The sequence below is a fragment of the Octodon degus genome, unplaced genomic scaffold (assembly GCF_000260255.1).
Source record: "Octodon degus isolate 3935 unplaced genomic scaffold, OctDeg1.0 scaffold00142, whole genome shotgun sequence".
Lineage (NCBI taxonomy): Eukaryota > Metazoa > Chordata > Mammalia > Rodentia > Octodontidae > Octodon > Octodon degus.
Window position 1 is genome coordinate 4,526,596 of NW_004524718.1, and position 15,307 is coordinate 4,541,902.

A 15,307-nucleotide genomic window follows, 5' to 3' on the forward strand; every position below is an offset into this window, starting at 1 on the left:
TATATATCATTTAGAAGAAGAATCATCTAGAAGAAGACATAGAAAAACTTGTGGGCATTGTTTTTGGGTATGATTTTTTGATATGACTACAAAAACCTAGGAAACAAACACAAGGCTACACAGTGGAATTAATATCAACCTAAAAATGTTCTGCATAGCAAAAAAATACAACAGAGAATACATATCCTATAGGATGAAAAAATATGTATAAACCAATTACATGATAAGTAGTTAACATTAAGAATACATAAAGAATTTGAAAAACTCAATGACAAGAAAAAAATAATTTTAAAATGGGGAAAACACTCAACTAGATATTTCTCAAAAGACAATTTTCAAATGGTCAACAGGAATATGGAAAACGTGTTCCACTCCAACAACCAGTAGGACTTTAGTAAAAGTGGCCATTGTTGTTATGATTGTTTTTGGTACAGGGAGGGAACTCAGGACCTAAAATGCCATTATTACAGAGACAAGAAGTAAATGGAGGCAAGGAAGTGGAAAAAATGGACTTCCTTCCCATTGTTGGTGGGAATAAAAGTTAATACAATCATTATGGAAAATAGTATACAGGTTTCTCAAAAAATTCAAAGATTTACATGATATAGCAATTCTGTATGTATAGCAAATCAGTAATGCAACAAGTTATTTATACTTTCCTGTTAATTGTATTATTTACAGTAGCTAAGACACAGATTAGTCTAAATATCTATCAATTGATGAATAGGCAAAGAAGATATATACAGAATGGAACACTATCAGCCTTAAAAAAGGAGGAATACTATCACTTGTGGCAATAAGAATGAACAAAGAAGGTAGCAAGTGAAATAATCTAGGCACGGAATGGCAAAAACCACATAGCGTCACTTATATGCAGAATCCAAAACCAGTGAATTCAGAAGTACAGAGAAGAAATGGTGACCAGGGCTAGAGAAATGGAGCTTGAATTCTCGGGGATGTTATAGTCAGCAGACTTAGAAATATTATAGGCAGTTAGACAGGGACAGGGCCTCAAGGAGACAATATAAAAGACAAGGTGACTTTACAACTTTGGGAGACAGACACGCCCCGCTGTGGGTCAGACCTCAAGACAAAAGAGTAAACAAATGCAGCCACACACTTCCCTAGGGATGGACATCAGGGATTGATGTTCTAAGCAGGTGTCAATCACCTTGAAAGAGCCTAAATGAATCACAAATGCAATCCCCAACAGGAAGAGACCCTGTCGCGTTTTCATGCCTGCTTGCTACCTGGCTCGCTTCCCCATTTGGTACTGGATTCAATCAATTTTACCTGAGCAATGGTGCTTGAAATCTCATTGGTTGACCATAGCTTTGTCCCACCTCATGCCCACCTAAGCGAGTTTCCATGTTCTCCAGCACCTTAGACCCACCTCACAGCATGGTTTTATTCTATAAAAGTCCCTGGAGGAGACAACTTCTTGGAGACCACCCTCTCGGGTTCCCCTTCTTGTCCCTCTCTAGGACAGGAGCTTTCTTTCCTCCCATAAATATATTCTGCTTAGAACCTCCATTTGTTCCTAAAATTCATTCTTCAGTTTTTAGAGAATGTGAAGTCATCCCAGGTACCTTTCAGGTTGGGAGTTTCCCCTATATCAAAGAGATACTGGTGGCAGAATACAAAGTTTCAGGTATATAGAAAGAATATGTAAAACTGATGTGTTGTACAGCATACGTAGTTAATAACTGTGTACTGGATTTCAAAAAATCACTAATATAGTACATTTTTAGTTCAAAAACAATATATGAAGTAATGCACATATCAATTAGCTCAATTCAGACATTCCACCATGTTTATATAATAATTTCAAAACCTCACATGCAAAATAATGTACACAATTCATTGGACAATTAAACAATTCCTCATTCCACCTAATATTAGCAATTTGGAAAATGCCAGATCACTGACTTGTGCAGATTTTTGAAACTTTCATGTTTTTAGATTACATAATATAAAGTATCACTTTTGCTAACAGCATTATGTTAAGAATATCTTTATCCACTGGAACATTATCACGGTCATGGCTGTGCTATATATTTTTCAAAATTCTGAATTTGCCTAGATACTTCAAATTTTATCAGTGGTACAAATGATATCAGTTGATTCTCTTGAAGTGACAAGCTAATTCCTTTTTTTGAGAAATATTTGACAGCTTAAATATAAGTAACCATTAGTTGTCATTCAAATAAAAAACTAGTGCTGCAAGTAAGACAACAGCTAATTCAGATGGCAGTCCAGTTGTTTAAACACTTTTGCCCCATTTTTACCTCCAAATGCAACAGAAGACTACATATATATATATATATATTATTTATTACACATAGTATTATATATATTATATATACTTCCAGTGTGCCACAAGAGTATTAAAAAGCTATGTGCTCAGTGATTGAGATTTAATGTATAAAAATCTAAATGAGGCTGATAGAGTCATCGAGATTATCTTGATGTGGGATTATCCAACCCAGTCTTTCCTGAGAGCATGGTGTTATCGAGTGCAGTGACTCCTAGTAAAGTTTGGAACTACCATTTAGATTCAGGCTAAGGTGCCAACAGCTTTCCCACCATGACTTTTGTGCCATCAGTGTAAATGATCACTCAGTGAACAAAAGGAAGTACGATTTTAATTCACTGAATTAAGTTACTGAATACATGTTTTGTGTTTTTTTTTTCTGAATGCATGTTTATTGTCATTTGGCCTTGGAAAGTCTTGTTTTTCTTAGCATCCAGGCTTTTACTGCACCAAGTTACAAACCAGATGTCTAAGTCAAAATGAGTTAGAAAACATAGTCTCACATCCCAGCACTGTAACTGTTCAAACCTGCTCAAACTTAACTTCCCTCTAATTGGCTTCTTTTCCATTAGTTCATTGAATGAACAGGGCCTAGTGTCTCAGAATTCTGAGAGTAAGCTGTGCCATGCTGGTAGGTACAACCTGATCCTTGGCCAGAAACTGTGTGGCCTGACCAGGGCTGTGACAGCAGTTAGACTGATTTAGAATTTGTCGCATTGGGAGCAGCATGATTATCTTTCTTTCCTTATTGTTGTGCACCATGTGGAATTTATCTAAGTGCTGAGTTCCCATATACTTGGAAGGGAAGTGAGGGTTTCAGAGGCCAATATGTTTTCTACTTGCCTATGTAGGACCATTTGATCTTGATTTTTCTGAGATATGTAGCAAACATCTTTCTGAAATCTCTAAGAGACAAATTCCCTCCTTCCCTCTCTCTTCTAGAGACACTTAAGATCTGATTTTAATAGTCTTGTGCACAGCCTCAATTAAAAGCATGGGAGGATATCTGGCTATGGTCCACTGTGACCTTGATCACAGTCCTTCGCATTTCTTCTCCAAAAAGTGCTAAGTGGTTTGAGTCCACAGTTATGCTCTGTAATTAAACCAAATACCAAGGGTGACGAGGGAAATTGTTTTCATTCCCTCTCCTAGGCTCCTCATATTGAGGGTGATAATAGGATGCTATTTCCTGACAAGAAAAGCCTTCCTCTATTAAGAAATTATGAGCGTATAAAATGGGACATATGGTAGGAGGTCAGAAGGAAGTCAAACTGTAAATAAAAGATGGATTGTAGAAATAGAGGTGAGGAAGTCAAAGTGTAAAGAGTAGTGACATCTTACCATTTTCCACTGAGTTTCATTTGTTTCTTTGAATTGAAGTTCATACTCCAGCACTATCCATCCCTTCTGAACGTCTGCACTGGTTGGTGGCTCCCACCTCACTTGAATATCCCCATAAATTGATGTCGCACTGGTGTTCATTATAGTCCAGTTGAGGGCAGTGGGCGGGTCAGGTTGCACTGTACAATTCAGCAGATAATTAGTACCCAGAGAGATGCAACCTAGTATTAATGGAGTGCTTTTCCCTGAAGACATCAAACTAGTTTGTACAGTTTGATCATTTCTACTTTAATTCTTGTAATATTCCTATTATTATAGCCCTTATAAAAGATAACTTTTAAAATGAAGGATAATATATTTTTAACTTTCAAAAAAGCCCCTCCCAAAACTCTTTTTTGAGCATAAAATCTTATCTATAACTTCTGTTTGAAGTTTTGTCATGTTTTATATTTGTTTTAGTTCTCTTAGCCTGGACGCTCTGAGGTTTCGGCAGAGGAATTTAAACACAAAATGAAAGGAATGGAGAGTCAGGTATATCTCAGAACTGAAGCACAGGCTGCTCTAGAGTCACAGGAATTTTTTTTTTTCTCTTCCAAGTGGTGTATAACCTGGGACAAAGGCCTTTTCTTACTCCTTTTTATGTTGCCATCACTGCCATCTTAAGCATCCTGTAAATGATCCCTACTTTGAAATCTCACTATGTGATTGTTGCTTCAGTCACACGAAACATGGTATTACTGTGCTCTCTTGAAATAGCGATGATTTAATGTTTTGTGTCCTCCGCTCACCTGTCATGTAACCATTTTGAAAGAGTGTTTTCTTCAAGTTCTCCTCAGATAGTCTACATTTTCACATAGAGCGGTTATGTTATTATTAGGACCACATACCAGTTTCCCAAAGGTAACAGAAGAAAAATGCAGATTCATAAGCTAGGAATTATATGTAAACTTATATTTTTAGTAGCCTGCGGTAAAGTTTTGTTAGGTGGCTCTCATTACTGCGGCTTTTGAAAGTCACTCACAGCTGCAGAGGAATATTTATTCTCTTTTCTACAATATGTAGATGGTAGTTTACAGCGCTGCAAAGTCTGGGTCTGTAGTGTTGATCAGAGATAAGTCTACCGATTTATACTGTGAAGTCCCATTAGTTTTTAAAAAAATTTAAAATGTATTTATTTATTTATTTGGTACAGGTTCTTGTTATGCAGCTCAGACTGATAGTGGTCCTCCTGTCTCAGCCTTCCCAGTGCTGGGATTATAGGCACACACCACCATGCTCAGTTTTGAACTCCCACCATTGATTCACAAATCTGGAGGCCATTGGAGAAAGTTCTTGTTTTGATCCAGAGTATCCAACAGAACTATGTTAGAAGGGCATTTTGCTGGCCACTGTGAAGTACATTCTACTTAAAAAATAGAGAAAGACTTGCCCTATTTTTAAGTCATAGATATGTATGATTACGTTTTATAAATTAAATTTATTATTATTATTATTATTTGTTTTGTTTTTCTTTTCGGTGCCCAGGACTGAACCCAGAGCTTACAGCTTGCTAGACAAACATTCTACCACTGAGCTAAATCTCTAGCGCCTATAAATTAAATTTAAAGAATATTCAAAGCACATATGACCATGTAATGGCAATATTACCTTGCTCTTTAATACTCTTTGGGATTGGGGAATATTGCTAACTAAAGCCTCAAGATATCACACTATAAAAATGCTTTTGATGGAAAATTTCTAAAACATATTGTTCATATTGTATCTTAAAATTTTCCCCATCCACTTTGTATAGAGGATATAGCGCCTTTTGAAGAAGGTATAATACCACTCTAATAAGAATGGTAATGACCTCTCCCTTACCTCTACAACACACATAAAATATTTAGAAGTATCTGAAACTTAATATATCCAGGGCCAGGCTGCTGGCTTTCCTGTCCAACACTTACTTGCTTCTTTTTCCTGTTCCCCATTTCTGTCAATGGTGACTCTAGCCCTTCAGTTTCTCAGGTTTAAAACAAGGAAAACCTTGACTCATCTTTCTATCAGCACCACATCTCCTGTAGCTGCAGTTTCAAGATGCATCCGGGCTCCACCCACTTCTCTCTGTCTGCAGGTCTACACATTGGTTCCTGTCATTATTTTTCTTCCCTCCTGTGCACTAGCCTCATACTATTCTCCTTGCGGTGTCTCCCTTCAGCCTGTTTTCCACATGGTCTTCAATATAGCAGACACAGGGGTTGATTCTCCTCTCAACTTAAGTTAGGGGCTATCAGTCATCATTTAAAACTTCCCAAAGGCACAAGGAGTGTTGCTCAGCAGTAGAGTGCTTGCTTACCACCCAAGACACCCCACCCCCACCCCCAGAGTCAATTCACAGCAGGGGATGGGAGGGTGGGGTTCCAGGGCTACCTATCTCACTCCAAGTAAAATCAGTCATTACAATTGCCTGAAAAGTTCTGTAATCGTTCCATGTCACCTTTTCCTTGTTCTTTGCTCAGGATTATAATTATTATCTTATTTCCCTTTTTACTCCAATATTGCTGTCTCAGTGATAACCCTACTTAAAACTGCAACCTCTCCAACACCTGATTCTCCTTCTCTGCTAGTCCTCCCTGCCACTGTCTCTTTCAAGTCTTACGGGGATTAAATCCTCCTGGGATAGACTTTTTTCCCCAGCACATAAAACACTGACTAATGGCAGGTAAGAACATGATATTTATTCACTGAATGGCCCAATGGAATGACTAATATGTTTCTCAAATGCATGAAAAACCCCGCGATGCGGTAGAATATTTACATAATACAAGTGAAAACTGAGGCTTTTGGTGATTGGCATCTTTCTCAAGATGTATCATTTCTTTGCACATGCTTTCTGTCCCTCTCTTCTGCTCTTGTGCTATTGCTGGAACTCTGCCTGCCATCTTTTGCCTTGATTGTCATAGGCTTGTTACCTTTATCTGAACAATGTCCTATTCTAACCTTCCATCTACACGTGGAAAAATTAATGCCTCTGAGAAGCTAATAACAAGACCAGTGGTATTGGACAGGCTTGAGATTAAGAGCATGGAATCTGTAGGTTCAAATCCCAGCTCTAGTTATGAGCTCACTGATGTTGAGTAACTCATCTAACTTCTCTGAGCCTCAGCTGCTTCATCTGTAATATGAGGATTAAATAAAGCCTATCTCACATGGTTATTATACATGGTGAATTCTTTGTGAGTGTTATTTATAGCCTCTGCTTATTTCCTTGCTTAAGCACCTGAAAATGCATTTTTTGCAATAAGGTAAAGCCTAGATTCCTTTGTGAAGCATATAAGAAAAATGGCTTCTCCAGTTGACCAGTAGGTCTGTCCAACTCTTCCCGCATCCTTGAATTTTCTCTGTGGTTTGCCATTTTTAGAACTAGTTGGGAGAAGCCCCAATCCACTGTAAGAACTGGCAACTCTCATTCATGTTTTAAGGGGAAAGTGAACTGTCACCTTCCCTGAGCAGCCCTTCCTTACCCCTCAGGGTGAATTAACCATTTATGCCTTTGGGTTCCACCTTGGTCGCTATGTATTCCACTTACCTGAAGTCCAACATTCCTCAAAATGGGTTGTAGCACAGTGTACTACAGAGGTTCAGGACTATGCCTGGCTCCCTTACTTGACATATTTTGCTCATTGTACACATGCAGGCACTTAGTGAAAGCCAGCCCAGTGAGTGAGGAGAGCTGGTTGTCAGCAGTGACAAAGTGAGAATACAGGCCTTAACTCTATTCTTACAACTACCCTATTCTATTATCCTATTTATCATCATCTAAAGAGCTATACCTACTGCTGGAACATACACTACATACTATAGTTTCTTTAAAGTAGGCCCTTAAGTTATCTTTTCTGCTTATGGCAATATTCTCATCTTCTCTGTCCACGTCAGATTATTAGAATTTACTTGTTTCTGCCTGTAGCACCAAGCCAGATTCTCCCAATGTTTCCATATGCTGAGGCTTTGGAAGTCACGTATAAAAGCAGCATATCTGGGAGAAGGAAAAAGGAATTCCAAGAAGCAGCAAAATCTGCTGGTAGATTTTGAGGCACCAAATCCAGCTATTCAACATCCTTCTTTGCTTCTTTTCATTTCTGTGTTTACACTATTATAAACATGGCCATTCTAATTTTAGTTGTTTGTTTTGCTTTGTTTTTCCCTTGTGTCTACACGGTGGGTAAAAGGACAGCTGTGTGGCTGTTTGACTTAGCTCATTGAGCTGATTATTGCCAGTGTTTGTTTTGAGATCTTATGATATGTTCTTCGGCTGTAGTTGTTTTGTAAATGTAAAATTTTAGAATTGTTATGCTTTGTGATAAAGAGAGTCTTGGCTTTGATTATATAAACAATGTATTCCATAAAATCTGAAATAAAATTGTGTAAAATAATTGGGAAAAAAGTGATCTTAAGAGTACACTGAATTTTCCCCTAGTACTGGCACATAAAACTGTACCAATTTTTTTCCTTATGTATTTAGTACAGGATCTATAGGGTCGCACTACACAGATCTGAATTGTAGTGATCCTCCTGTTGTCAGCCTCCCAAGTGCTGGGATTACAGGCCTGTGCCATCAGGCCCAGTCTCAATTGCTGTCTGGGAGGGTGGGCACCGCAGGCCAGGAATTGAACCCCAGTCCCTGCGCCTGCCTAAGCAAGCACTTTAGTCCACTGAACTATCTAACTGGCCCTTGTAATCCAGTTTTGAAGACTTCTAAAGGAAAACACTTCCACTCTTCTTCATGACACTTATTGCTAAAGTTTTAAATGCTGGAGTCAATTTGACTTCTTCCTGCTCTTTCCATTTGTTTACCCGATGATCCTATCTCTTGTAAAACAGACTCCATGTACCTAAAAAAAAAAACTATTCAGAAATTTTTCTACTTGATTATACTTAAAAACTGCATTTACTCACATTGTCTAAAACTATGTCAAATGAAACAAACCTGTGATTTACCTATTTGCTCAACAGAGAAACACTTCTGGTCAACCATACCACCATTACTAGTTAGCTTGACACAGTAGGGAGTCCAAATGGAGGTATACGATGAGTTGAAGTAACAGCTATTTTCTCCAGCAGAGACATAATCGGGGCATTCTCTCCATTCTTGGGTCTGTTCACGAGTGTTCCTGAAAGGGAGAGTAAAAGAGGATTAATCATCCCCACTTAAGTCAAAGTAAGAGCCTGACAGATTCAATGAATAAGAACGTATGCTATGACAAAATATTTTACATTTCAGCAGCACTTTGTCCAAAGAAATATCACATGTATAGACAATGTTATTACTGCCTGAAGACTGTTAGGAGGTGACCTGATACTTCAGTGAAAACATCTATTTATTGAGTGCCTATGTTGTGTCTGCTGCTAAATAATCCATTCCTATGGGAGCTACTTTATTATCTGTATTCTACAGATGAAGGTTCTGGGGCTCAAGGTTGAAAAATGTTGCTTTATTAAAACAGCACAGAGAGCCAACTCCTAAATCATAGAGTCCCAGATAACAGTGAATCTATGTACCTGTGTTCTTCTCCATCTCATGATGAAAGAAACAAAAGAAGCATGCTGATGTTGTGCTGCATGCCGACTCATACATTACAGTCAGCACTAGTGCTGTGCAGATTTAATGACAGATAAGATTTGGTTCCTAACTGTAGGGCTAGAAGACTCACTCAGACATGATCATCTCAGTACTTCGTTTGGTCTCTTACAGTCATTCCATTGATATTCAATGAGAACTCATTACATATAAAGCACTCAGCTAGGCAGTATGGGAGGCATATGAGTGCCTGAGGAATAACTTCTGTCTCAAGAAAAAAGACTAAAAAATTGTATTACAAAGCAGTGTGGGCAAGCATTCAGAGGTAGCATTCAGTGTGGTCTTCCAGAATACAGAGAGAGAAGTAATTATTCTGTTCATGGAAGGGTCATGAAATTGTTTGTAGCAATGCCGAAAGATGAGTAAAAGTTTTATAAATGGCAATAAGAAAAGAAAAAAAAAAAAAAAAAGAAGCAACTAGAGTAGTCAAAAGTGTTGCGCTAATAAGTATGGGCATAAGGGAGGTGAGTACAGTAAGAGGGAACAGAATGATAGAAAAAAACTTGTTATATTGGAATTGCTACTTAGGTGGGATAATCCATTACCCCTTTATTGTTTACTATCCTATATTTATTGAGTAGTGAACATATAAGTAAAGGGGACATAAAACAATGAAATCTTTAGTTATGAAAGGAGGCAGGACTGATCCCAGTCCTGTGGCAGCAGATGCCTGCGGAGGCTTGGAACCATTTCACTGTGGGAAGGTGAGGGCAGCAGTGGGCAATGAGAACACTGCAGGCTGTAAAGAAGGTCAGACCAGAAAGGAAGAGTGAGAGGTAGGGTGGAGACATGTGTTTCTCTCTTCACAGCTGTTTATCAAGCTGATCTCCTTGGCACTAGGAGGAGACTTGTGCAGGGTTGGGGGTCCTTTGGACAGCTGCTCATCAGCTGTTGGAATAAACTGTGAAATAAAATAGAAGCTACTGCAGGGTCTGAGACACTGAATTGTTGCTTAAATTCTAGCAGAGATTCTTAAATAGTACATGTCCTTGGATGAGAGAGTCATCCCTTCCGGGAAAAGTGAGTTAAAGGCAAAAGAAAGGGTGATGTTTGTGTGCATATGTGTGTGTATGTATTTAGAGTAATAGGAAAAAAAATTAAAATATTAGGAAGTTAGGTAAGATATTGAATTACAGTATTTTAAAATCTGATCTTGACATTCAAACTAAGAATGAATTCAAGAATGGTTAATAAAATTTTCAGTGGCACAAGCGTTTTATATAATTGCAGTGGAGATATCAAACTTACTTAGAATAACTTATAGTATAAAAATTATAAAACAAAGTGCTAAGATAGTCCAAAGATATAAGGCAGTGCTTAGTAAGTCTGGATTGGTAATAGGTAGGTAATGTCAGTTATGTTTAATAGATTCTTAACTTTGGCGATGTAACCAGGAGACTCCCATGAAGACTGTGGGAAGTCCTGTTTAGGTTACCTCAAATCCATTAACTCCGCTGAATAAACAGCTAAATTGAATAAATATTTAAAGAATTTCTGAAATTATTAAACCTAGACCTTTGCAAAAAATAAAGAAAAAAAGAAAAAGAAAAAAGAAATGGACTCATGAAACAGATATTTCATTACCAACTTCACTAGATTAAATTTCTACATAGAACAACAAAATGGATTTACAGAAATTACTCCAGAATGATGTATGCATTAGGTTTGCTTTTAGACTATCTTATAAAAAGATTCATAACACATTTTTGAATGTCATCAAAAATTGGAAAAGATCAGAAGAAATGTTTTATAGCTAGAGATAACCAATGGGAGAAGAAATCATAAAAATAAAAGATTTATATTTTAAGGACAATTGTTTTCATTGCATGTAGCTCATACACCCCTCCCCGCTTTGGTTTAACATTTAACCTTCTTGGAAAAAAATGTAACAATGTCCCTCTGCCCCCCTCTAATTTCCCCTACAACTTTGCATGGAAAACAAACCAAAAAAATCCTTTTAAAAAAAGATCAGAGTAATTTTTTTCATAATTTTATTGATAAACAAATGGCAATGAGACAGTTTCAAATCAAATCGCTAGGACAGTTTCAATAATTAACACACTGCATACATTCTTCTTAGTGGTTAATTGCTGTACAAGATGCGGACTTGAGATCCTATTTACAAACACCATTAGAACAAATCATTCTATTCATTAACAGAATGTAACTATACATCTATCCTAACCACTTTGAATACACAGATACAAAATGGACATTCACCTGTATACCACTTTTTTTGTTAAGTTCCGTTATTTGAATATTATAGGTGTGTAAACTCAGAAAAATATTCTAAGAGAGTCCAGTAGCCCATAATAGCATTGGGTCTTCTGTTTAACTGGCAATGTCAGAAATTGTTGACCTGAGTCCCCCACAGCTCAACATAACAGCATGGCTTTACTTCCTATATTTTGTCATCATACTTTTCTACTGGATGGTTAAGACCAAGGTAAAGCAGGACCTACGCAACAAGAGTTGTAGCTTTTGGGTCTGAGAAGGTCAGAGTAATTTTTGCAGGAGGTTATTAGAGAGGATGGCAGAGCTGCAGAGATGCACCCCGAATGCATCAGGCATTCTCATCCCCACTTCCTTTGATGAGAGTGCCGCAGCCCGCGGAGGGGCTGAGGGCACAGAAGCTCTGCCCTGCTTCCTAGGCCTGCTTTTGCCATGCTGGCATTGCGTTCATGCTGAGTGCTCCTCAAGCTCAGAGGCTGAATTTAGCACTATCTCCATCACAGGTGGCAGAGACTGCTCGCAACCAGCCGCACTACTGGGGCTGCCTCCTGGGCCTGCTCACCTGGCACGGAACAGGACCAAGCAACACACAGAAGTGCCTGTATGCCTGTGCCTGGCTCGCCTGCGATGGCCCGATGTTTTCCAGTTCTTTGGTGCTTTGGATAGAAAGGCCACCTGAAGGCCCATTGTGCCACCCCTTTCGCTGTTGTTTTCTGCATTCAGTGACTCCAGTGTTGGGTAAAATCATGTCGCAGTGCTATATGTGTCTGCGAGGAGAAATGTGGGAACTGAACTCTAGGAAGCAATGACAAGGAAGAAGAGGATCTGTGCTGTCCTCACTGTGTGGGACTGAATGAGGAAACCATTCATTTTGATGGAGCGAGCTCTGTGTTGTTCACAGAAAGCACAAAAACTGCACACACAGTGTCTCTTTGTTTATATAAACAGCACAATGACTTCACACATATGGAGCATGTTACCAAACACCTCAGCTTCATGATTGAATATATTGATATAGACCAGTTGTTTTATTGGCCCATATTTCCCTGCAATGTCAACTAGAAGGTAAATAAATGGTATACTTTACATTCAATCAGTTTATTTTCACATACACTTTTTGATGTATGCAAGAGCCCTTTCTCACAACTAGCAGTTGACTAAGGCTACTTGTGGCTGCTAGCACAAAGTATTTGTTACCTCCAAATTAAGCATCCAGCTTGTATTAAAATGGTCTTACAAAGCCAGGCATGGTGGCCCATGCCTGTAAGCCCAGCACTCAGGAGACTGAGGCAGGAGGATTGATGCAAGTTCAAGACCAGCCGGGGTTATAAAGTGAGCTCAAGCCCAGCCTGAATTGCATAGCAAGACCCTGTTGCCAACACACACACACACACACACACACACACACACACACACACACACACACGTCTTACAGCATTCCAATAACATCAACATTAAAGAATTAAGAAATCATATGTATAGTCTAGAATTGAGATCCTACAGCATTGTTATTTTAAATTATTATTGTACTACCAACAGTAAGAAAAGCTGTCAGCACTTTTTTTTTTTAAGATTTAGTTATATATTTGATACCGGGTCTTGCTACACAGTTCAGACTCATAGTGATTGTCTTGTCTCAGCCTCCCTAGTGCCGGGATTATAGGTGTGCACCACCACACCCAGGTTCAGTGGCCAGCACAGCATGTGGTACCTGAACCCTGGTCCTTGTGCTTGCCAGGCAGGTGCTTAGACCCTTCAGCTATCTCCCTGGCCTGCCACTACCACTTATTAAATACTTAGTATGTGTGAAGGTCTCTGCCAAATACTTTTGAATATTATCTAACAAAACCCTCACAAGGAGCCATGAGGCAAATCTGCTATCTCCATTATGCAAGCGAGGAGGCTGAATCATACACAGCTTGACTAATTTGCTCAGTGTTGTCTGGTGAGCCAATGTTATAACCAGGGTCAGAGTGGTAGAGCAAAGCTGAAACACATTTTGTGGGCCTGAGCAAAACCTCCCAAACACTGGCTGCACCTTCCTGATTTTCCCAGGGTTTCAGCGGATAGACAGCATCATTATCCAACTGAGAAACAAGGGACCAAGCCTAGGGGTCCTCTCTAACCCTGTATTTTGGTTTAGAGCCTCTTTTGGGTTGCAAAGAAGAGATGTTGAAGTGTTTCACGCTAAAATTAAAAAAGGTAAAAGGTACAGTGCTCTACAGTACAGTAGGGTAACTATGGTGACAGTAATTAACTGAATATTTCAAAACTGTTAGTAGATAGGATCCTGAATGTTCCCAGCACAGAGAAGTGGCAATGTTTGAGGTGACAGATTCACTTCCCAGACCTGATCATTCTAAACCTACATGTGCATCGAAATGTCTCACTATATCTTGTAACTATGTATAAGTGCTGTGTGTCAATTAAAAAATGGTAAAAAATATGTATGTAAGAGTAATAAAAGAAAATAACACCAAGTAAAGGGTTCAAAATAAACTAATTGGGTGGTGACTACATTTCAAGATCATTGTTTCCCTGTTCCTCTGCTATTTTTTCAGGACTTTAGTAAAAATGAGAAAATATTACAGTTCTTGTTAAATATAACTTATTTAAGAACATCATCTATTCTGTACATGGAAACTCAAGCTGAATCTTTACATATATTTTTCCAAGCCCAGCTATGGACTTTCCACTACAAATGAAGATTCAAAGTCTTGACTGGCCTAGAAAACTTGGCCGGTCTGTCCCCAAGAAACGTTGTGACCCCGTCGCATACCACTGGCTCCCATTTCCATCTGTGCCACCCCTGCTGGCCGTCTGCTTTCCTCAAACATGCCAACACTGCCCCAGTTTGTACTTGCAACTTCCTCTGCTCAGTCTTTCTCCCAGTTGTTCCTGTGGTGTCTCTCCCTGTCTCTCTTTCTGTGCTCTAGCACAGCATGCTAGAGAGGCCTTGTATGACACCCCTGCCTCAAGCCTCCACCACACATTGTCCCTCGTATTTACATACTCCTGCATATCCACATTGATACACATACACTTGCATGCATTTTAATAACCTGATGTTACCATCTAATACTTAATTTTGTATTATCTGTCTCCCCGATCTTGGAAAGAAATCTCCATGAGACCAAAGGGTTTTTATTTTTATTTTTTTTTTATCTTTTAAAAATCACTACTTTGGTATCTCCAGAGCCTAAAACAATACCCACCACATAGTAATGGTTTGATTCTTCTCCTTCTCCTTCTCCTTCTTCCTTCTTCCTTCTTCCTTCTTTTTCTTCTTTCTTCTTTCTTCTTCTTCTTCTTCTTCTTGGCATAATCAGGGATTGAACTCAGGCCCTTGTACTTGCCAGGTAAGCCCTTATTCTACTGAGCCATCTCCCCGGCCTCTTGATTATTATTTTTAAAATAAATGAATGACTGCATTTAGGCCTTCAAAATAAATCAACTCAATTCCTATACAGCCTGTGATTCAGTACACTTTAATGACAAATTGTGTGGAAAGGAAAATCAGAAAGATGGAAGGACACACCTTTTAGAATAAAACAGCTGCAAAAATCCTGCGCTCCTTAAGCCATGACCCCCATCTGTCCAATGGCATGAAAAAGTCTCTAGTTCAGGTGAACGGCACTTGACGAATTTAGGGTTCCCAGAAGAATCTGCAGAATAAACAAAGCAGGCCTGAGATTACAAAGTCATGCAGGGTCCCAGTGGCACACATATTTAAATTATATAGAGCAGAAATCACTGTGATAAAGCAGCGTATTTTGTATCTCAGAGGTGATGCTGATACCTTC

General features: G+C 38.8%; 1 protein-coding gene across 4 annotated transcripts in view; it reads right to left on the reverse strand.

Moving 5' to 3' along the window:
* Ghr (growth hormone receptor) overlaps positions 1-15,307 on the reverse strand; it is a 283,568-nt gene that overhangs the window by 40,573 nt on the left and 227,688 nt on the right. For all 4 annotated transcript variants that reach the window (XM_023701879.1, XM_023701878.1, XM_023701876.1 and 1 more), the window contains exons 4-6: positions 15,043-15,169; positions 8,633-8,805; positions 3,656-3,834 (exon numbers count right to left, since the gene is read on the reverse strand). In XM_023701879.1, the coding sequence (XP_023557647.1) occupies positions 3,656-3,834; positions 8,633-8,805; positions 15,043-15,169 (479 nt within the window). The remainder of the gene's footprint in view (positions 1-3,655; positions 3,835-8,632; positions 8,806-15,042; positions 15,170-15,307) is intronic.